This window comes from Aricia agestis, chromosome 21, assembly GCF_905147365.1.
Source record: "Aricia agestis chromosome 21, ilAriAges1.1, whole genome shotgun sequence".
Taxonomy (NCBI): Eukaryota; Metazoa; Arthropoda; class Insecta; order Lepidoptera; family Lycaenidae; genus Aricia; species Aricia agestis.
Window position 1 is genome coordinate 10,511,061 of NC_056426.1, and position 25,629 is coordinate 10,536,689.

Here is a 25,629-nt window from a genome sequence, read left to right on the forward strand (position 1 = left end):
CTATAATATAATATCTACTAACTAGCTACTAAAACTATATTTACACAGTCGGTCAAAGTCACATTCAAGACAAAGCAAAAGTAAAATTGATTTTGCTTCCACCAAACTATTTATTATAGTACAATAATACTCGTATAAGTTGACAGTATAATAAATCATTGCTGATGGAGTGTCCATTATGTGTATCCGACCCTGAGGGGGCAACCCTTTGAGATAAATGACGCGGGCTTAAGAATAATGTGTAATTAACTACCGATATCATAATATATGAGGCGGCTCTTCCAACTCATAGTTTGCTATGTGAAAAATATTATAATATAACTAGATGATAAACGTTCGTTTATCACGCGAGTACCCGTACATTTTTCCGGGATAAAAAATAATAAGTGTTCTATGTCCTTTCTCGGGTCTCGAAGCATCTCTAAACAAAATTTAAACAAAATCGGTTGAGCAGTTTGGGTGTAAGGAGTTAACATTATATAGACAGTCACAGCAGTCACATGACACATCTATGCATTAACGTATTGTCACATAATAGAGTACAATTAGTATTGTATACAGTTCTACAAGGCTTTAATTGAATGTGTCAATGTCAGTCAATGTGCGCTGCTGGTAAAGGAGAACTGTCAAAAATGACGTTTTTGTATGATAGAATCGTTAGTTCCTTTTCTCGCCACGTTCATAAACAGCCTTGTCGAACTCTAGATTGGATTGGATCATTATTAAGTCTATGGATTGGATTAGCTTTATTTTTTTACTAGCTGTTGCCCGCGACTTCGTCCGCGTGGACTTCAGTTTATAAAGCGCGATGTCAACAAAATTGGTGTCAAAAGCTTTTATAAAAAAACCCTGGTACCCCTTAAATCAATACAGCTGTCCAGTGTGCACACAATAAGTATTTCATTTTTTATAATAAACTTTATATTTGATGCCAAATTTTAAAGCTTTTTTAGCCCCCAATTACAAAACTTTACCCATAAACTATTTATCATTGATAGGTTTAAGGTTACGTCACTGCACAGATAAAGTACTGAGTTATTTAATACCGTAGAATAAATATAACAATCGAAAAAAATCGAAACTTAAATGTAAGATGATACCACGTCTTATAGAAAGACTTTTGAGCAAGCGTCAGCGCGATGTAGAAGACGCACGGCGCCATATATTATGAATTGTTGGAACTAACTTAATTTGAACAAATTTATGCATTTTCACCCCCTTACAACCCTTTTTTCCAGTAAAAAAGTAGCCTATGTCCTTTCTCAGGCTTTAGACTATCTGTATACAAAATTTCATTACAATCGGTTCGGTAGTTTTGGCGTTTGGCGTGAAAGCGAGACTGACAGACAGAGATACTTTCGCATTTATAATATTAGTATAGATTATGTGCACACTGCACAGCTGTTTTGATTAATAAGGGCCGCGCTACACCGGAATGGCAGCGGCGAGGCGAGCACTTTCAGCGCTGCCATTCCGGTGTAGCGCGGCCCTAAGAGGGGTACCACTTACCAGGGTTTTAAAAAGTTTTTAAATTTGACACAAATTTTGTTGACACCGCGCGCTATAAACTAAAGTCCACGCGGATGAAGTCGCGGGCAAAAGCTAGTATTATACATAAAATATGTTTAGGATTTTTGAAATTTTATTTTAATACACATCCAAGACCCAGGAACATTGAAATCTTTTTGTTCCGCCTGCGGGACTCGAACCCAGGACCCCCGGGATGAGCGCTGGCCACGCGCAATGCGAATTCATTTTCATCGATATTTTCATGGAAATAAGATATTTTCCCACATCAAAATGTAGCCTATGTCCTTTCTCAGACTCTAGAATAACTGTATACAAAATTTCATTGCAATCGGTTCAGTAGTTTTGGCGTGAAAGCAAGACAGACAGACAGACAGACAGAGATACTTTCGCATTTATAATATTAGTATGGATATATTTTGCAACGTAGGTGATTTTGGCGCGTGGCCGAAATCTGGTTGCTTTATTTGCTGGTTTGCATCTACACCAATCGGCATTCCCCAAATAATAATAATAATATCTATTAGGGACGCTTCACACCACGTCAGTCTGGCCCCGTGCTAAGTACCTGAAGGACTTGTGTTACAGGTACCAGACAACGGAAATATATTTAATACTTTTATACTATACATATATTTAAGATTTTTATTATATGATACACATATTTAATACACATCCATGACCCACGAACATTGAAAACTTTTTTTTTGTTCCGTCGGCGGGATTCGAACCCGCGCGCCCGGCTTGAGCTACCAACGCGCTCACCACTGAGCCACAAAGGTCGTCAAATGTCACAAGTTCCCTCAAGCAGGTGTTAGTAAAAGTACTATAAGAAAATTTAGTGCAGAAATAACTAGGCTACTAGGGTACCATAAGTCACGTGGCACATATTTTAATGTTATGAAATCATTTCTCAACTATTCCGCCTTTCTACCCCCTTTTGCTCCGTTTCTCCCCCCTTTTCACCCCCTTTTGCCCCCTAATCACGGTATATAATGAACTGCGCACTCATTCTATCAAACGCAAGTCATCAATTATATGTGGTATTGTGCCCCTGACAGACCTAATACAGCTCTTATGTCTATATGCGTAAGTGCCAATTTCGCTCGCTCAACTCCGCGATTGAGGTTACACGAGTGGTTCTATAATGGCTCTTATTGCGAGTATTGTAAGAGCTATTTTTGCATGACGCACGGAAAAATTGTATTTCAGGCTTTCAAGTATTGTATTTATTAAGTTATTTCAAATATATTTCCGAGTGTAATGTTGTAGCGTGGAATTTTAGAAATATATTACAAATTTCTTGTACTAATAGCATTAATATAGGGTTTTCCTCAGCGCGAAAATGATATTTTCTGTTCATTAAAAAGTATAATTTATATCTTGGTCACAACATAAAATAACAGCTTGTTTTATAATTTACGTTTATTTATTTTTTATTTATTTATTGTTTATTTATAGGTCGTATTATGACGACGCCCATTTTGGGCGCCTTGACAGATGAGAGGATAATTTGCTATGTTTTAAAAACGCCTGCAACGCAGTCGAAATTAGATCGCGATTTTCATAGAGACCGTACATTTTTGCCAAAAAAAAACTATCCTATGTCCTTTCCCGGGACTCAAAGTATGTCCATAAAATTTTCAGCAAAATCGGTTCAGCGGTTTGGGCAAGAGGTAACAGACAGACATGCATACTTTCTTTATTATATTTATAGTATAGATAAACTGTATGATAAAACCTCCAGCTACCAGGCTCACATGATGTATGAAGGTATGAGATATTACAGGAAGGAAGCAATACTCGATAAATAAAGATGAAAGCTTAGCGGATCAAACGCTCTTTGATTTAGGGCGGATTCGACCAACCCGGAGTAAAATTTTACTCGAGTATAACTGTCTCCTAATCTAAGAGTAAGCTGGTTTTGCGTTTTTCCAACTTCTAATCCAAGAATGAGGTAAATATTTACACGGGCTATTTTGGTGGAGTAAATATTAAACTGAGAATAGTTGCACAACAGGGTGTCAACTGACACGGTCGGTGTCATTGTGAACTATAATTGACATTTTATTTCATACTCTTTGAGTAACTTGGTAAAATGCAAACGATAATATCCTAGAGTAAATTAAAGGAGTAAAATTATTCTCATGATAGTTATACTCGTGTAACTTCAAGTTTGGTCGAATCGGGCCTTAGTGCCTTGTTAAACTTAACTTTAGGATTTTGTCCTCAACTTTGGTATCTTTATATTTTCGTGGCTGTTGAAGTTTATTTTTAAACGACATAAAAAAGGAAGTTCTATTCGAGCCGTACAGTTCGACAAGGCTTTATTTAAACGTGGGTGACATTGACGGCAGCGCTACTGGTAAAGGAGAACTGTCAAACACATGTCAAAAATGACGTTTTTCTATGATAGAAGCGTTTAGTTCCTTTTCTCGCCACGTTCAAATAAAGCCTTGCTGGAGTGCAACAGGTTGTTATTTTATATTATACCTATCTCCATACTTAACGTTAAAATCGGTTCAGCGGTTTAAGTTCTCTGACCTCAGTCGATTGTTCCAACGGTTTCCTTGAAAAATACGTGAATATTCCCGCATCGTACATTTACACCGGGCTAGCAGGAGCGGGCGGAGGTTGATCCATATTAATTGTGGTCCGTCATACATATGCGAGGAGGTTACATTATGGATGGGTCGAGACTCGAGTCTTAAATAGATTGATAGGATTACATGGGCACTATGGTCCGAGACAGAAGACGAGTCTTTTGTTAAGCTTTGTGACAGACTTCGTGGTGTGGACCATAGAGAATAATATGAAGACAATGCAATGTGTTTTCCAGTATATTAGAGTTAAGAGTGAAGATAAATGAAAATGTATTTAAACACTATTAAAACTGCTTACAGATGACATATTTATATGACTACTTAAGAGGGCGACTAACCCAAAAAATCAAACATCGTCCTTCTCTCTTTACATTCACGGCCGTCTTTCATATGCCAGGTGAAAAAGGATGACGCGGATTCATCGCCAAATTATTTTTTTCTTAATAACTCGATAAATATACAACATTTTAAAAATCCGCTAGGTCGGTTTCTCATTGATAGAATTTTATACAATGTGTTAAAATATTAACTTAGTTCAATGCACGGTTATGGCAATAAATGAAAAATTCGTGAAAAATAGATGCATTTTTGTGATTTTTTCTATCGAGAAAATTTTAAGACATCGTGTTTTTGCTCAGATCGAATTCTTGGAAATATAATCTAGTATCTAATTTTGGAAAATGAAACAATTATTCGGGGCTTATTTTCAAGTATAAAAATAATTTATAAAATCGAAAATTTTGGGTTAGTCGCCCCCTTAACTTTAGTTAAATGAAGGTTTTGACAATATTTGTACGGAGTTTTTAAAACACAAGCATCAATTAATTTTGACATTAGCATTGACGATTTGCTGCAAACTTTGCTCATACACTCGTTTTCTTATTTTGTTCCTCTTTCTTAATGTTAGTTAAAATTGCTTATATTGTTACAAAACTGACTTGCAGTGATGACACCTTTATTAATATTACTTTCTTAATAATGATTGGTTCCTATTTAAATAATAATTAATAATTATAAAATCGTTTAATATACTTACTTAGTCATAAAATATAATTTAAAATAATGTTATACTTACTTATAATAATAATAATCAGAACATATTTACAATATTTAATATTTAAAAATGTTAGAAGGTAGTTAATAATTAATACTTAATCATAAAATGTATAAATAGGGTGGTAACGGAAAAAAGGGGTTCACTCTGTTTGTGAAAGCTGACCAATAAAAGCGATATCACTAAGTCTATTTTTAAATTATACCGCTGCTGCTGCTGACCTGACTCCTGTTTCATCTCAGAAGTGGGATCAGGTGGGACGAAGACCAAATTTTTTTTTCCTTTCCAACACCATGATGGGTCCATATCGCTGTGGCTTGGGAAAGAAGAGGCCGAAACCCGTCGAGACATCATCTGATGAAGAGGCAAACGAAGGTAGTGAGACCTGTCCCTCTCCACGTCCACTGGTTACAAGCAAGAAGAGGAGAATTAACCATCTCGAAGCGGAAGTCATACCAGAACTCGACCCAGGTAAGAAAACGACAAATGTAAAGGGCTGGCTAAGTAAGATTGACCAGCTCGGAGATATGTATTCCTGGGACGAGAAAGATCGTATCTTCGTGATGCAAATTCGCCTTCGTGGTGCTGCGAGGGAGTGGTACGACGAATTGGAGGACTACACGGCCACGTGGTCGCAGTGGAAGCAAAATCTAACGTGCGCCTTCCCACGCTCCACGGATTACGTCGATCAGCTGGAAGAAATGCTAGCGAGGGTGAAGAACAACGACGAAACCATGACGAGGTACTTCCATGAAAAGATGTCCTTGATCAAGAAGTGTGGGCTGAAGGGCGACGCGGCTACCTCGTGTCTTATTCGTGGGTTGCCCGTTGAATTGCGACCGAATGCGAAGGCCTACAATTGCGAAACACCAGAACAGCTATATTTCGGGTTCCTATCATCGCTCGAAAACTACAAAGCCGTTGGTACAAAAATGGCGGAGCAAACGTCGAGCTGGCGTCGTGGGACCGTTTTGCCAAAAACTTGCTACAACTGTCGCAAAACCGGTCACGAAGCCAGGGACTGTCGCATCACTCGCTGCCAGATCTGTCAACGCTTGGGCCACAGTTCCGGTGCCTGCTGGTATGCTGCTGGGGCGACGGACGACGCGCTCCGACGGTACGCATCACAAGACCAGCGCGGCAGTGTGCAGGTATGTAAGATTAATTATAACAGTTACGAAATTCTATCAGATATTTATAAGAAAAAGATTATGGTCGACGGAGTAGCATTATTAGGTTATATCGACACAGGAAGTAAAGTTAATATTCTAACGTTAGAGACAGTTAAGCAATTGAAGTTAAATATTTTTAAATCAAACTTGTTAATGAGAGGTTTTGGTGGTTTGTATATTACGTCACTAGGTAATGTAAAATTCACTATAAGTATAGATAGCATTAGTGTAAATAGCGAGGCTGAAGTGACCGACACGGATCTTAAGGATTTAAATATGATAATTGGTAGCCCTATATTAAAACATCCAGATTTAACACTCATAGCCAACTATAAAACTGTTATGTTAGTACCGAACATAAATAGCAATTTTCATAGTACCCACTTTTTATCCGATATTAATTTATGCTCTAACGATTTTGTAGAAAGAATCCCTTTGTATTTAGTGAACGATCTTGAATTACAGCCCGGGGATACCCGTTTAATTAACGTTTGTGTTACACATAACTTAGACAGTAGCAGTTTACTCGTGACGCGGACTATTATTTTCGATTTTGACAATGTATCGTATTATATACCGCAATCGATTTTAAAATTCGGTGACTATACATTACAAATAACTAATTTAGGCGATACGTGTATTTATTTTCAAAAGGGTAAATTACTCACAAGGGCTGACATTTTCGACGTGACCGATGTAATGTTATTTTCGAATAGCCAAATTAGCAGTGATTCAAATACGGTTCAAACAAAACCAATAGACATTTCGGATATAAGGGTTGGGGATATTGGTGAATTTTATTGTAGTAGGTTATTGGATTTGTTGAACCAATATAATACGGCATTTGCAGGATGTAGTGATCAGCTAGGATGCACTAGTTTATTAGAGATGCGTATTCATACTAAAACTGATGTACCGGTACACAGGAAACCGTATAGAATGTCATATAAGGAGGCGGGTATGGTCGAAGAAAAGATAAGTGAACTGATTTCAGCGGGAATAGTTCGCGAATCAAACTCGGATTATGCTAGTCCTGTAATATTGGTAAAAAAAAAGGGGGGCGATTACCGCTTATGTATCGATTACCGCGCTCTCAACAACCAGACCATTAAGGATCGATACCCACTTCCACATATCGATGACCAGATCAATCGGCTTTCAGGGAAAATGCAGTTCACTGTTTTAGACTTAGCGCAAAGTTATTATCAAGTTAGAATGTCTGACGACTCTATACATAAGACTGCATTCGTTACATCGACAGGGCAGTACGAATTCCTTCGGATGCCGTTTGGTCTGGCCAACGCCCCCGCCGTGTTTTCTCGTCTCATCCAAAAGGCATTGCAACCTTTAAACAATAAATTAGCAATTTATTTGGACGATTTGACAATACCTTCGGTGAGTATAGATGAGGGCATCGATTTACTTCAGCAGGTTCTCGAACTTCTAGACCGTGCCAACTTAAAACTTAATTTACAGAAATGTTCCTTTCTGCAAAATAGTATAAACTACTTAGGACACGAAGTGACTGCCGGCTCCGTGCGTCCAGGATTAGCTAAAATCGAAAGTGTGTCGCAGTTTAGGCGTCCTCGTAACGTACACGAGGTTAGACAATTCATTGGACTCGCTTCCTATTTCCGAAAATTCGTGCGTGGCTTTGCCGAAATAGCTCGTCCGCTTACTGTTCTCACTAAAAAGTCTGTTAACTGGGAGTGGGGCCCCGAACAGGAACGATCTTTCGAAAATCTCAAGGCAGCTTTAACTGAAAGGCCAGTACTGGCAATTTATAATCAACGTGCTAAAACGGAGCTACATACGGATGCTAGTAAGTTAGGTCTAGGAGGAATTATGTTACAGTACCAAAATGACAATACTCTAAAACCAATAGCTTACTTTAGCCGTGTTACTTCAAGGGAGGAACAGTATTACCACAGCTACGAGCTAGAGACCCTGGCAGTCGTAGAGTCCTTAAAACGTTTTCGGATATACCTCACTGGCATACCCGTCACGGTTATTACTGATTGTGCAGCTTTACGTAACACGCTCACAAAAAAGGATCTCGTTCCACGTATCGCTCGTTGGTGGCTCACGATCCAAGATTTTGATATCGCGATAGAATATCGTTCCGGGGAGCGCATGCGACACGTCGACGCCCTTAGTCGCAATCCTTTACATACAGTTTCAGTTCTTAGCATTGATAAAGACGATTGGCTTATAACTTTGCAACTACAGGATGACAATATACAACATATTATTAAACAACTCGGCGAGGACACTCAAAATTCGGACATTAAAAATAACTTCGTAGTTTTAGACGGCCGTTTATTTCGTAAAACCCTCTACGGGAATAGATTTGTGATACCTAAGCTTTCGAAATGGAGCCTGTTACAAAAATATCACGATCAAGCGGGCCACTTGGGGTTCGATAAATGTGAAAAACTTATTAAGTCGCAATTCTGGTTTTCGGGAATGACTCGATTTATAAAAAAGTACGTTAAGGCTTGTTTACAGTGTGCTTATGCCAAAGGAAACTACGGTAAAACTGAGGGCGAGCTGCACCCTATAGAGAAGCCTAGCGTACCCATGCACACGTTACACGCCGATCATTTGGGTCCCTTTCTTAAATCCCGTAATGGAAATATTTATATATTAGTTGTTATCGATTCTTTCACCAAATTCGTATTCGCTAGGCCCATGCGTAGTGTTAGTTCCGTTGAGACTATAAAAAATTTACGCGAAATTATATCGATATTCGGAAACCCATCCCGAATAATAACGGACCGTGGCGTAGCATTCACGAGTAGATATTTTAAAGATTTCGTCGTCGAAAAACAGATTAAACATGTTTTAAATGCAATAGCCTCGCCACGCTCTAACGGCCAAGTCGAGAGGGTAAACAGGAGCATTATTAACGGACTCAATACTACGGCGGAAAGTGAGTGTACCTGGGACGACAAATTATCTGACGTCGTGTGGGGTATCAATAACACCCCACATGCAGTTACTAGATGCACTCCTTTCAGCTTAATGTTCGCTCATAATAACACTCTTCTGCCTGCTTACCCATCGACTAGTGTTGATCACCCAGATTTAGTTCAGAGGTTAGGGGATCGGAGGATCCAAGCCAAAAATAAAATTGATCAATACATGACGGTTATGAAAAATCGCTACGATAAAAAACATAAAAAATGTAGGAAATACAATTTAGGCGAATTAGTACTTTGGAAAGGCGGGACGTCTCGTGATAACACTGGGGGTGTCACCAAAAAATTAGGCAGTCAGTATACGGGCCCTTATAAAATAACTAAGTTTGACCATTCTATTGACCGTTATCATATTAGCAGCATAAAAGGCATTAAAGGATACAAAAAGTTTAGTGCTGTGGTACCCGGAGAGGCCTTGCGCCCTTATCAATCCTCAATTTCAGATAGTTCGACCGATTCGGATAGGGAAGTAGATAGGGACGACCTTATAGATTTGCTAGAAAGTTAAAAATCACGTGATAGTTGTATAAACACTTATAAAACACTTATTATTACACTTAAATGTTAAATCCTTAACATTCGTTTAAAGCGTAGAACTTATTTATTTTACACACTAATGTGATCTGGTCAATAAGTTTGTTATGCAGATAGTAATTAATAAAATTATTATGTTAAAACTTAAAAATAATATAATATGTGTATTTAAATGTCAATTTACACTCTCTCCGTAATTTTCTTTTTCTAAATTTCATTTTCACTAAATTCCAGCCTTATTACCAATTAAAGCATAATAATATAAGGATATTTAGACTTATCTGTGTGATTCTAAAATAATAAGTATCTGTGTGATGTCGACTATAATATCTAGTGAAAATTCTAGATCTGTGTGACACAAAACTTAAATATAATATCTAGTACTAGACTAGATCTGTGTGTCTCGAAACAAATAAAATAACTAATAAATAATCAATTAGATCTGTGTGATACCAAAATAATATCTAATAAATAAATTAGATCTGTGTGAAACTACTAAAATAATATCTAATAAATAATAATCAATTAGATCTGTGTGATACTAAAATAATATCTAACAAATTATTTAGATCTGTGTGACCTGAAACCATAAAACAAAACATTACTTACATGCAATAATCAACTTATTTCTGTGTGATTTGAGAGCTATGATTTAATCTTATATTTAATTAAAATTAATTCTTCAACGTAACATGGATATTGGATGATGTATTGATGACAATAACACTATATTATTTTGTATTCCTATAAAATTATTGTGTTCACTATATTATTTTATTAGTGCAGTTACTGTCCCCTTTTATTTCCTTTCAGGTACAAAAGAATAACGCAATGAAAACCAACCAATTTGCCGTGGGACACAGCAAAGTGCAGGATGGCCGAGTGTTACAAAACTGACTTGCAGTGATGACACCTTTATTAATATTACTTTCTTAATAATGATTGGTTCCTATTTAAATAATAATTAATAATTATAAAATCGTTTAATATACTTACTTAGTCATAAAATATAATTTAAAATAATGTTATACTTACTTATAATAATAATAATCAGAACATATTTACAATATTTAATATTTAAAAATGTTAGAAGGTAGTTAATAATTAATACTTAATCATAAAATGTATAAATAGGGTGGTAACGGAAAAAAGGGGTTCACTCTGTTTGTGAAAGCTGACCAATAAAAGCGATATCACTAAGTCTATTTTTAAATTATACCGCTGCTGCTGCTGACCTGACTCCTGTTTCAATATCTTGTATAAAATGTATACAGGGTGTAACAAAAAATAAGTGATAATACTTTAAAGTGTGTACATGTTCCTTGTAGAGAGTTCAATGTGAAAGTATTATCATTTATTTTTGTTACACCCTGTATAAAAATGTTGTCTTATATCAGAGTGACGTATTTTTGTACGACATGCCTGTTCTAAATGTACATTTCCTTCCAAAACCCGAACAAGATCAGCAATAAAAGAACAATGAAGGGAAGTTCATTTAAATGTACTTTTCGAGATTTAAAGCGACATCCAACTTCACAACCATTTGTAAACTTTTAACAAGGAAGGAGTTTCGTCCCTTGATGATTTCTGTAAGGACCTTGTAGTTCAGTGGTTAAAGCGATTATTTATTTATTTTGTACGATTTAGGCTCGATTTATATTTTACTAGCGACCCGTCCCGGCGTCGCACGGGTATAAAATATATAGCCACTGAAAAAATGATTAAAGTCGATAGCCTTGACGTGGTTTACTTCTTATCTGTGTCAAATAACATAAAATTGCTCCAGTATTTCGCGAGATAAGCCCTTTCAAATAATTTCCCCCGTTTTTTCCACATTCTCCTATAAGTCTTAGCGTGATAAAATATAGCCTATAGCCTTCCTCAATAAATGGGCTATCTAACACATAAATAATTTTTCAAATCGGACCAGTAGTTCCTGAGATTAGCGCGTTCAAGTTAGCCCTTTCAAATAATTTTCCCCGTTTTTTCCACATTTTCCTCTATTTCTTCGATCCTATTAGTCTTAACGTCATAAAATATAGCCTATAGCCTTCCTCGATAAATGGGCTATCTAACATTGAAAGAATCATCAAAATCCGTTGCGTAGTTTTAAAGATTAAAGGGAACAAAGGGACATGAGGGAAAAGAAAGCGACTTTGTTTTATAATATTGTTATGGATACGGACACGTAGTGCCATTTATCGTCAAACCAGCGAAACTTATCGAGGGAACACCGACAACATAAATCCCCTACTCAATACTAGATGGAGTGAGGTGCGCAAGTACATGCTCGAACCTTCTAGAAAAGTCCAACACTTGTTTACGTGTTTACCTGTTTACATGTTTACGTGTTTACTTGTTTACGTTTATTGTGTACATTCGGGAAGGAATGTTCTCGTACAGTCCTATGGCTCGCCTCGACCCACATAAATAGTCGCAGGAGGACGGACCGTAGTTCAGTTCGATTCGAGCTATCATCAAGGCGACTTCGGAGTGAAAACAAGTGATCAATAGTGAGTGAACCAGTGAAACCTACGACTCAGCTACGACCTAGGACAGTGATAGTGCTTAGTGTTTGGACTTAGTGATTTGTGTGAGCTAGTGTTAGTGAATAAAGTCTTCAAGAGAGTCAGCAGGTCTTTCTCTCCAAATCCTCGAAACCTAGCACGTAACAATAATATGTAATAGAATATGCATCCGCTCGAACGCGCGGTTTGGCACACCGCGAGATCACTGTACACTTCTGTGGGTATATAACTCAAAGGTGACTGACTGACATAGTGATATATGTCTCTAAATTGGGCTGGGCATGCATGTATTTGCTATGACGTAGGCATCCGCTAAGAAAGGATTTAAGGATTTTGATAAATTTTTCCCCCCAAGGGGTTAAAATAGGGCATGAAAGTTTGTATGGTCAATAATACTTCTTAACGCGAGCGAAGCCGCGTTCCCCGCGGCTTCGCTCGCGTTAAGAAGTATTAATGTAATTAAGTAATGCGATTTTTGTACGAGTATATTTTAATCAATCGAAAATGCTATTGAAAAAAAAGAAACATACAGCCGAACGTATTACCTACTTTTTGTAAGTCGGTCAAAAAGTAAACTCCCACTAAAAACTTATAAAATTGGGAAATAGTAATAAAGCTTCGTGGTTTCTCGATGATATTGTTATGTAAGTTTTTTATTATAGTAATGTTTAAAATTACGAATAAATCTAGTCTTGATTATTTCATAGTTTGTTATGTTTTGCAAGAGATGGCGCCATAATTCACACTTTAATTTACTTACAAGTTTATATTGCGTCAAACTAGATGGCGCTTTCACTCATAATGTTCTCGTATTGCGGTGTTTGTTTTGTTGCCAAGCCACATATTACTAGATAGTAGATACTAGATAGTTAATACGGCAAGCCGCCGAAACGGCTGAATCGATTTTATTAAAGAGTGTGCTTATCCTGTAGGGCCTGAGATTTAAAGGCAAACATATTATGTATTTTAAAAGTTTCATATAAATATTCATAAAATCCTTAATCACAAATTCAAAGCTGTTGTCAATTCAAAATTTAAAGTTTGGAAGTCCGAAAAGAGTTATCCCATCAAAAACATCCTGGAAAAAAACCAAGTCTCGCAACTCAGTTCTTCTATCGTAAAAAGTTGTGAGATCCATGTGATACCAAGTCGGTCAATTTATTCAGTCCCTACTTAAGGATCCTTCTGTCTTAAGTTATTACGTAAGTTATAATTGTCATATCAATATTTAAAAAAAATCCGTTTTAAAAATAAATATTATATCGATTGGCCATCGCATGATTAGATTGTTTAGTATATTGTATCACACAGCACTATAACGGGCCAGTAACCTAGTGTATGGGATTACAAAGTTATTCACGAAGTTGTATTTAGAAAACTGGGCAGACATTTTGAAATGTTTGAATTTTCCCTTGATTTAGACACTAGACACTAATTATATTCTAAACGAGCTTTAAGAAGTATTATTATATACAAACTTTCATCCCCTATTTGATCCCCTTGGGGTTGGAATTTATCAAAATCCTTTCTTAGCATATGCCTGCGTCATAACATCTACCTGTATGCCAAATTTCAGCTCGATCCGTCCAGTGGTTTGGGCTGTGCGTTGATAGATCACTATGTCAATCAGTCAGTCACCTTTGAGTTTTATATAATATATAGATTAGAATGTTCTATGTCTGCTAGAAGTGCCTTAGACTTTTGGTGATTGGTCAGTCAGTCAGTCAGTCAGTGACAAAATTAAGAAAGTTCAACAAGTTACAGCTCTTAAACTACTGGTTCAAATTGAATGAAATTTTAAATATACCGTGTTTATACAATGCTTGCTTAGCAACTGAAAATCCAGGCTTGCTGTTTTATCCACAATAGGGGAGGGGGTAAAAAGAGCCTGAATTGGTTCGACAAAAGGATGGTACGGCCGTGCCGCTTTTTTGCTCGACTTGGCGGGGGCACTGCCGTGCCCCCAGATCTGAAATAGCAACTTGCTCGAAGAAGCATGTATGAGGCAAGCGTATTCCCTAACGTCAGAACAACGCTGCCGGGTCACTCCATAATAAAGTCACTGCCACACGGCGGTAATACTAAGCCCCACTCAGTGTAATGGCGTCACGCGCGCCATCTTGTGCTTTTCCCGCGCAATGCTGACTTATGGCGGGAGTGAGTGCCTTTTTCTGTGGCGCTAAGTGTTTCTGTGATGTTTTTACCCGACTGCGGCAGGAGGATTATGATTTTCAAACATATTTTTGATAGATTTTCAATTGAAAGTGTCGTTAGATTATTATCAACCCCGTCAAATGATCTGGCTTTTTATTAATCTTAATTCTAAAATGTGTTATGAAGAAAAAATTGAAACGAAAATTTATCCTGTCTTTAATAAGACATTGCATAGCTTTTATTGCGGGCTTTGAGCGGGGCGACCGAATCAAGAAATTCTGTAACGAAGAAATGGTGTATGTGTGCGTGCGACTAGACCTATGCGAGCTATAATTTCATAACTTGATAAAGAATACTATGCAATAGCTTTACCGCGGCATGGCAGTCCCTGAATGGCAAAAAACGGAACCCTTATAGATTCGTCATGTCTGTCTGTCTGTCTGTCCGCCCGTATGGCACAGCCACTTTTCTGCGAAACTATAAGAGCTATACTATTGAAACTTGGTGATGTAGTCTGTGAACCGCTTTAAGATTTTGATACAAAAACGGAAAAATTATTAAAAATTTTAGGGGTTCCCATAGTTAAAACTGAAACAAAAAAAAATTCATCTAATCTATGCGTGTGGGATATCTATGGATAGGTCTTCAAAAATCATATTGAGGTTTTTAGTATCATTTTTTTCTAACCTGAATAGTTTGCGAGAGAGACTCTTCCAAAGTGGTAAAATGTGTGTCCCCCCCCCTCTTACTTCTAAAGTAGGGGCATGATAAGTCTAAAAAAAATATATGATGTACATTACTACAAAACTACAAACGAAAATTGGTTCGAACGAGATCTAGCCAGTAGTTTTTTTTATACGTCATAAATGGTAAACCTTAATTTACTTTCATCAAATCAACTGAAATATGAAAATAAATCAAAAACCTCATAATTTCATAAAAATAAACCTTATTGCAGCTGCGGAATCCTTCATGGGCGAGTCCAACTCGCACTTGGCCGGTTTTTTTGTATTGCGCGGTTAATATTATGTGAAATCTAAATTGGTAGCATTATAGCTATAAATACTAAACATTTACAAAAATATCAAAATTTTACAAGAACGCTGTTTCATCAACTCTAGTTATACTTTTAACCTTTATTTAAACTAATTTAAAAACAAAATAAGCTACATAATAATAGCTACATAATTTGACTATATTGGCGTTTTATTGTATATTATAAAACAAAACGCCAATATAGTCCAATTAACTCACTCAAAACGGTCATAATTGAAAAACAAAAATGGCCCCCGCTCCGAGTAACTCACTTAGTGAGTACGCGTCTCGCAGACGTCTTGAGTGGAGGCGCTAATTGAGTTGCACTGATCTGGTTTGAGGCGGATGAATCCGGTGCGAGGCGGATAGAACCGGTTCATACCGGATTTAGTTATGTCCAATAGTTTCGGGATTTGATTTTGTGTGAGAAATATTATATTATATATTATTATTGTAATTTTGTTGTATATTGTATGATTTGGTTTGGAATGAAAAGACATAAAAAATAATATTTTGTTCTTATGATTGTATTGATGTATTACTTAATAATTAAAAAGAACAACGCACAACAAATATTGTATTTTGACGTCAAAAATGTGTAGTAAAACCTATTTTGAATAAACGAATTTGACTTTGACAATATAGCGTTCGTGTGATGACACACCCCGTTACCAGCAGCACACAAAAACACTTACACACACGCCCAAACACACCCAAACACACACACATACACAAAATATCAAACAATTAAGTAGGTACTTACAAATGATAACCAGTTCGAAGCCACCAAAGGGTTCAATTCCTCTTTTAATTATCCAATTCAGGGTGTCAGCCATTTTTCTGAACACCCATTAGAAGTACAATGATATGGATATCAGACGCGTCAGACACAGCGCCGGAAATTGCGGCCGCCATCTTGCCCCGCCATCTTGGGACCGGAAGCGCGCCAAATTGTATGTGGGTCGAGCACTTCAGTCAATTTATTTATTGAAAAATAAATGTGATGGCGCCCATTGTTTACCTATGTGCTTTGAATTCTTTTCTTTTGTCCGCTTTTTTCAAGTAAAAAACTTTTTTGACGGCGTCGTGAAGGCGTTTTATTATTTTTCTCCACAACAAATAAAACACACAAATTTTATTTGTTTTGGAGAAAAATAATAAAACTAGATGATGTTCGCAACTCAGCTGCGCCAAAATTAGTTAATTGCGCAAGAACCGTACATTTTTCCGGGATAAAAAGTTTCCTATGTCTTTTCCCGGGATTCAAAGTATCTCCATACAAAATGTCGCCAAAATCGGTTCAGCAGTTTGAGCCTGAAGATGTAACAGACAGACAGACGGACAGATTTATAAGTGGGAGAGCCATGCTTTGGCACGAATGGGCCGGCTCGACCGGAGAAATACCACGTTCTCACAGAAAACCGGCGTGAAACAGCGCTTGCGCTGTGTTTCGCCGAGTGAGTGAGTTTACCGGAGGCCCAATTCCCATCATAATCCTCCCCTATTCCCTTCCTTTCCCATCCCTACCCTCCCCTATTACCCTATTCCCTCTTAAAAGGCCGGCAACGCACCTGCAGCTCTTCTGATGCTGCGAGTGTCCATGGGCGACGGAAGTTGCTTTCCATCAGGTGACCCGTTTGCTCGTTTGCAGGGGGCAAACGAGCAAACGGGTCACCTGATGGAAAAAAAGATAGACACACTTTCGCATTTATATATTAGTTCGGATATGGATATGAAACTCGTGTTAAACACGTGACCTGATTGAAAATTCGTAAGACGGACGTTGGGAAAGTAGACCGCCAGCGTGTGAGAGGAACATCCTTATCTAGTATGCGGCGAAAACGTATGCCTGCTATGCTATTTCGTTTATTGCCGGCGTCCAAGAAGTGCAACCCGTTTTTAGGGTTCCGTACCCAAAGGGTAAAAACGGGACCCTATTACTGAGACTTCGATGTCTGTCTGTCTGTCCGTCTGTCTCCAGGCTGTAACTCAAGAACGGTAATAGCTAAAGAGTTTTTCACAAGAAAGAAATTTTCACAGATTATGTATTTCTGTTGCCGCTATAACAACAAATATGTTTGTTGAATAAATGTTTATTATTATTATTATTATTAAATACTAAATACAAAATAAATTAAATATTTAAGGGAGCCCCCCTTAAATATTTAATTTACTTGTTTTTACATACAACAAACGTGATTTTTCAAACATTTTTTGCTCGATAATATCAATGACGACAAAAGATAGGCACTTGAAATTTTCACAAAAGCCTTAATTATAAGTTTACTTTAATAATTATTAATAATATTTAAATAAAATAAAAATTTAAGGGGGGCTCCCATACAAAAAACACAATTTTTGGCCTATTTTTGCTCTATAACGGTACGGAACCCTTCGTGCGCGAGTCCGATTCGCACTTGGCTGATTATAATTATTCTTTTTTTAGCGTATTTTCAGTTCAATAGTTAAAACTAAATCTACACTTATTATATAACTATGTACCTAAATATTATAATACTGCTTCGCAGAAACAAATGTAATCGTTGTTAACAAACCGACACGGCCGTAGCCCCCCCCCCCCCCCCCTAGCTACGGCCGTGTCGGTTGGTCGGTTGTGGGGCAATGCCCTACCTTAAAATCATAATGCCCTACCTTAAAAATACCAAAACCCAAGAAAATCAATCAATTATGATTTTTTTTTACTTCCGCCCTACCTGTAACGGGTAACCAATGCTGCCCTACCTCAAATCTGATTCTAGCTACAGCCCTGCAAACCGATTACATAAATACTAAGTTACGTCACATTGAGTACCTAAGTTAGGTACCTAATAATTCTAAGATGGCGGTCGTAAAAACCGCCCGGGCTCAGCTGATCCATTCGTGCCAACGTTTATGGTTATTTAGTATATGGGAACAAGCAATTTCAGTCTTATTTTTAGAAATGGTTTTTGTATATTCTTTCATTCATTTTCATTCATTGTGAGTATCGTTTTTAATATAAATGCCATGTTGTGAATACGCCAAGTTGAAATGACATAGTACCTATCAGCACACCTACATGGATGATTTTGTATCTCCATACCAAAAACACTTTAGCCGTGAAAAGGTAACAGATAGACAGACAAAAACAGTTTAATTAATTGTACGGATAAAATAATTAAATATAACGTAATCTACTAAAAATATACTTTAATTTGTTATAATATAATGTTTAATGACGTTTAACCCTGTAGCGGCGCAGCGGAGCGCGGTATCTCGGGGGAGCACGCGGGGTCGTATGTTACACGTCGACTGAGATTTATTCACACGCGTTCATACGAGATGAACAATGTTTTTTTTTTCTTGATAAAATTAAAAAAGAATTGCTAAAATTCCTAGTGCCTTATGAAATGACAGTATATGTGAACAGGTCGAAGATATTATACTAGTTGACTCAAAGCAAAATGAAATTAATACGTAAAGAGGTAAAAGACAGTCATACAGACACACTTTCGTGTTCATTATATTAGTATAGTAGTAGTAATACCTGTGTTTGAATACCCGTAAAAGAACTTTGTCGTCCTAACATGGATTTGCAAATTAAAAACCTTTTGTGACTTATGAATTTTGTATTACAAAGATTACAATCGATAATTATTCAACTTGCTTGTGCGCTTGAAAATTGTACAAGAATCATGGACAGAGTAACAGCTGACAGGTGACAGCTGTCAAAGGGACGGGAAAGGTTCGTGATCGTGAACAATAATTATTATCTGTGGTCGTGTACCTCGGATCTATCGCATAAACGCCGGAACACCTGTGACCTTCGATTTAATGACGGGAATAATAGTGAACCCCTATTTTTAATTTTATCAACGGCAGGTGAACAATTTTTTTAATGGGCAATTGGCCCACCACACGTTCCCACCACTGCAACTCCTGTATCGCCGGGATCAACAGTGGTAACCAACCACGAAAAACCATTGATACGATGGCAGGTGAACTAATGTAACTAGCATTCATGTGGGGTTTATTTCTCTGCTGTAAGTCTTCAGAGCACTGGCTCCCATGCCTGTTTTCACTAACCGCCTCCTAACGCTATCCCCTAGCGGCCATTAGAGGGAGTGAGCACACTGAGACGGGCCGTGCCGGGGCTCAGCGTGCCGGGGCTCATCGCAGAAATCCGCCTCCATACAATTTGTATGGAAGCGGCTACGCGTATCGCACACCGTGTCGGGGCGCAGCGGATTTCCGCTTCCATACAAATTGTATGGAGGCGGATTTTTGCGATGAGCCCCGGCATGGCCCGTCTCAGTTTGCTCACTCCTTAAGGGTACATATCCTTCAAGATTTCACGAATTTTTGTGTGTCACGTTCGTCCTTGGGGCGTAAGAACTTTTGCAAAACATTACTTTTTTTTAATGTGTTTGTTTTAAGAGAACACTTAGCGTTAGGAGACCGTTGGTGAAAAGTTGAAAACAGGCATCAGATTCTTTGCGTTGACATGCTAACCAACTGACCCACGTCAATAACATATTTAACTGCCAATACAATCTGAACACCCATAAAACACTTCATCACCGATACTGACGTTATGACGTCATCATGACGTCACGATGACGTCATAGAGGGCGTGTCGACCCGGTTCCCGCGAATCCCGCATTTTCCGAACGTATCCGAAGTGGACAGTATTGACATTCGGCTATCGAGGATATTCAGAGCCCGCGAGGATGAGTATTGGTTTTTATCACTGACTTATGGTGAAGACGTGAACTACTAAGTTGTATGGGATAGAAATGAAGGTGTTTGACGGCGTACTAGACACACGAAAGAATCTGAATTTTGACAGTTTTACCGGAAAAACATTGGAGAAAAAGTTTCTTTCGTATCTCGATTTCTTCCGCTTTTGAAAATCTATAATATTACGTCAAGCATGACGACCAACAATAAAGTTCCTTAGTTTTTGTTATTCGTATTTCGTAGATCAAAACTATAATTCCGGCTATAGACAGGGTTGCTACACGTCGTTTTTTTTTAATTTGCCGCCTTTTTCAAGTCTCATCTTTCGCTAGCCAGACTCTAGCTTCTTTGACATCTGAAAATATTAGAATCTGTGGTACGATTACCGATTACTAATATAGCAATATATTGGTTGCTATGGAAAGAGTTTCTTTTCTTTGTTTCTGAAACTCGAGTCGATAGGTGGCGCCATGCTCGGGAAAAAGATATTATGTAGACATGGGAAAGAAGCTGCCATTACCTACTTTCTTTCGTAGTGCCGCTATGTGGCTTTCTAGGGTCTATCGTGTCAAACTGCTTTCAATATGCCACGATATAGCTCACATGCGTCACGATAATATGCCTATTTGACACGATAGACCCGAAGGCTACAAGAAACTTAACAAGTTGCGCTGTTTGTCAGTCAACTTTTCCAATGTATCAGACGAAGATTAAGATCTTTTACAGTTGTTCGCTGTGTAAATTCTAAATACATCATAATATTCTATAGTCCTATATCACAATGACATAAAAAAGAAACATTACAATTTTATCATACTGTCAGTCAAAAACAAAATCTCAAAATTAACACCCAATCATCACTTCTAATTTCTAAGCAGCCGCACTTAAAATTATTGTCAGTCCATTTCATAAAGTGCCTTACTCACCGCTCAATAGGCATTTCATTAAATGGCTAACCTAGTTCCACTCCATTACATTCCTTTATTGTTCTAAAGATCCTTCAATAGGAAATTCAGGGGCGTAGTTATGCGGAGAACGCGGGGGCCCGGCGCGCGAGGCATCCCGACGTGCGCCGATTACTCGATACGAGCTATTTCATTTGCGATAAGATCGATATTAATATTTTCCGAAGAATCTGGCTGTCGCGGTCTTTTCGACAGCGCGGAAGAGGGTTAAGTTTGACGTTTCATACGTCACGAATATATTAAGACTTAAGTTTCATGTTTTTTATACGCCATGAATATATTATTTTGTTAGACCGTTGTTTTTCTTAGTACAACAACGTCAAGAATATAATATACTAATTATATTATAGTTTTTAACCAACTTCTTTTAGTTTTGTTAGTAAAAAGGAACAGGTATAGAAGTATGTTTGTTTTTTAAATATAATACTGTACAGATGTGTTTTCAATAACCAGCCTATAGATTCAATTTATTTTTAGTTTCAGTTTTAACTTTCTTAGAGTTCCGTACCCAAAGGGTAAAAACGAGACCCTATTACTGTTTAATTTTAATTTGGTCCCAAGTATATCTACGAATATTTAACAATAAAAATCATTTTTAAAATATTTAAAATAATAAATACTTGACAACTTAACTGAAAATTTACATTTTGTGTATGGTATGACTTATTAAGACGTATAGGTATGTTTAATGTAAGTCTGGCATAGGTTACAGATTAAGGATTAACTTAGGGTGGGTTGCACCAGAGGCGTAGTTATTACTATTGTTAAGGTTAAGGTTATAGTCAGATATGGCGTCCATTATGGACTTTTACTAGGGATTTGACAGTTCATTTGACATTTCGTTATGGTTAAAGCACAGTATAGCAATATGACATAACTAATATTGCTATACTGTGGTTAAAGTTATAGTTAAAGTAAGTTGGTGCAACCCACCCTTAGATGTTACTTACATATTTGTACTTATTTTTTTTTGTTTTCAGGTAAGCAACGCTCAAATCCATAGCTGGTATAGCTATGGATTTGAGCGTTGCTTACCTGAAAACAAAAAAAAAATACAATTATGTTTGTCTAAAAGTAATTAGTAGTTACTCCTAAACGTCTGGACCTGTTAAAGTTTGAGAATAGCTAAGATCCACAATTCGGTCAACTTGATAAGATTTTTTAAAAATAATTGTTTAGATTTTAGTCAGATTCTTACAGCTTTCTTCAAAAAGCTTATATTTGAAGTATGTACAGGGCAACATATTATGTCGGGCCAGCCATTTTATTCAAAACAATAACAAAAAGAGAAAACTAAATTTTTAAGCGCCTTCTGAAGCGCGTAGCAACTAAAAGTTCAATTGTTTTACTTCTTGTAAACAGACAAACACTTTATAAGTAAACAATAGGATTTTCATACAAAGGAAAGTGGACTTTAATCGCTTTTATCTAAGGTTTACTATCCAGTTAACAGCGTTGCAGGTAATATTTTTGACTGTTTTACTTAGAAAAGTCGTCATTGGTGACAAGCACACTGTCAACAAAAGACGTGCCAAAGAATAAGTTAATATTTAAATAGTAATTTTTTTAATAGTTAAGGTTAAGCCTAAGGGGGATAAAAACTGAGTAAAAATAACCTCCTGCTTTTTGGAAGTCGGATAGATTGGTGTATAATGTGTGACGCGTTTGATAAGGAAGGATATTATTATGAAGATTCTGATTTTGCTCTGGTAAGTTATGCGTTCCTAGTACTGATAATGTCAAGTTAAGTTTGAAGTGAAAAGACGCAATAAAATTATTGACATATTTGGAGTTAACGACTTACTTCAAACTTAACATATATAAATAACTTGCCCCTAGACCTACAATAATATTGAACTATATTTTATTGAACAATTATTACTTATTTGACAATAAGATTGAAAGGCGGGCGCGTTCAATATTAACCCTAGACGGTAATATTGCACTAAAAACTTGAGAGGTGTCAAGGGACACCCGAATAGAACGAAGTTATTAATTCTTATGTTAAAAAAACCTGTAGGTATACCTATACTTACACTGAAATAAATATTTAAAAACGCCATCTACTGACGCCCAGGAATACTAACAACGCTTTGCTGTTTATTCTCTAAAAAACGCCATCTAGTTGACGCACAGGAATACTATCAACGCCCTCTGCGCCTACCATGCCGGTACTAATAAAAAGTGTCGTTACAACTTTTTCAGTCTAGCGCGCTAACGCGCGATAAGGAACTACGTTCCAATAATATTGATCGTCTAGGGACCCGCAAATCTGAAAGCGTTTGACGTTAGTTTGATCAATTAAGAGAATACATAATATGTATTTGTAGTTTTATACGAAACAAAATCAGAACTATAATATTATTGTAAGACTAGATGATCCGGTGAAGTATGCAGACTTCCTTCCTCACTATTCTTCACTTCCCAGTTCCCTCTTAATATAAACCTTCGGACTTAAAGACTTAAATTAGCCAAGTCGGTTCAGCCGTTCTGGAGTTTTTGCGAAACTTGAATAAGATAAGATTACTTTGTCGCGACGTGGCCGAGTTGACCTACTAAAATATAAGTTAAGTAGGTTAGTAAATGTTATTATTTAATTTTTCCAGGACCTAAATATACAAGACAAGCGACGAGAACTGGTGTACCTTCTAGAACATGATAATGCCCTAGTAGCTTTAAATTCTTGCAGACAAGAACTTAGAAACCTTCAAAGCATAACTCCAAGAGATAACGACCTCCTCAAACGTGATGAAGACTTAGTAGCTTTGAGTTCAAGTAGACGAGAACTTATGAACCTGCAAGATTCACCTGCTCCAAGAAGCGATATAAGGTACCTTCCTAAATGTGATGATGGGCTGGTAGCTTCAAACTCTTACGAGCAAGACATTATAAACATAGAAGCTGTACCTCTAAGTCATAATAACCTCCTGCAAACTGATGCTAGCCTAGCAGACCCTGGACAAATACACGCTACATCGAAGCTCGAAGACATTCTAGTCTCACCAGACCCATCAACTCTTCCTTTGCCTATCTGGGCTTCATCAGATCTAGTTGCCAACTGGCTTGAGCAGTCCATGGCGGATTTCACCATCAAATACTATACGGATTCTGTAGAAAAGTTCTTTAAACGCTTCGATATGCAGGACGAAAAATATTCCTGAAGAATTTGACAATAAATGTTTATTAAATGAAATTGAACTTTATGACGTCGGCTTATACACTCCAATAAAATAACAGTACAAGCTGTACCTACTCCAAGAAGCGATTTCAAATACCTTCTTAAATGTTATAATAACCTAGTAGCTAAACTCATGCAGACAAGAACTTATGAAGATTCCAGTAGTGAGAACGACCTTCTTGAATGTTATAATGGTCGTAAGTTCATATAGAAGCTTCAAGATTTCTTCCAAAAAGTAAACCTTTTCAAAATATGTGATAATGGCATGTAAATTTCCAGCACAAAATGCTAGCCTAGTAGTAAAGATAATAATTATTATTATTGAGAAAACAATAATCATGACAAGAATTATCTTTTCAATTAGTAAAATTAATTTACTAATTGAAAAGATAATTAATTTACTCGAACTATTATATTTTTAATTAAATGTTCAAAGTAACCGAACAACATTTAGAAATAATTGTTTGTCATAATTTAATAGTACTCATTACAATAATTTAATTAAACTGTATTTTGTTTTCTATGCATTTTATTTGTCTAAAACCTAAAAACATAAAAAAATACCTTGATCATTCTAAGTAATATTCTCCATAAGGTGATCCCTCTACGGAAATGCCATAATTTACCGTTTTTAGAGCCATTATTAATTCATAATTTGAAAGCTACAAAATTATAATAAAAATACATCAGTATATGAACGTTCCTTTCATATTTATTAATTTCCTATTTTAGTTTATACTCATGATATGGGCTTCCAATGTAATACCAATTTATTTAAATTCAAGCATACATTCAGTATGTCCCAAATTACGGTTATTTGAAACACACGCCAATAGATCGACAATTCCATTAACTACATACTAGACGTTTGATTTTTTTAGGTCAGTTTTGAACCATATTCCTATTGTACCATATTCCTAAGCAAATAAAATGATTTTGATTTTTTTGATTTCAACTAAGATAAGAAAAGAAATAGGATTTTCCCTCGATATCGGCAACGCGGCCCGGCAAATGTATGGTCAAGGTCGTTTGCTCATGGTATGGCCTTAATACAGACTGGGTTCTTTTATTTATCTAGGTTTGGAAATAGTATATTACGCACCTAGGGCAGGAAAATCAGAATTCGCCTCGGCCAACAATTACATGTGATCTGAGACTTTCTTATTTACTGTCCATGGC

General features: G+C 36.9%; 2 protein-coding genes across 4 annotated transcripts in view; one reads left to right on the forward strand and one right to left on the reverse strand.

The window, feature by feature from the left end:
• Positions 1 to 25,629, reverse strand: part of LOC121737761 (complexin) — a 295,632-nt gene that overhangs the window by 64,645 nt on the left and 205,358 nt on the right. The window lies entirely within an intron of this gene.
• LOC121737758 lies at positions 5,279 to 10,800 on the forward strand. Its single transcript, XM_042129448.1, has 2 exons — positions 5,279 to 6,335; positions 10,685 to 10,800. Exons 1-2 carry the CDS (start codon positions 5,478 to 5,480, stop codon positions 10,766 to 10,768), a joined length of 942 nt encoding a protein of 313 aa, XP_041985382.1. The 5' UTR covers positions 5,279 to 5,477; the 3' UTR covers positions 10,769 to 10,800.

Excerpts from the sequence above, each read along its gene's own strand:
- LOC121737758 (XM_042129448.1), top strand. The coding sequence starts at position 5,478 with ATGATGGGTCCATATCGCTGTGGCTTGGGAAAGAAGAGGCCGAAACCC. Across the intron at positions 6,336-10,684 it reads ACCAGCGCGGCAGTGTGCAG|GTACAAAAGAATAACGCAAT; the intron begins GTATGTAAGATT and ends ATTTCCTTTCAG.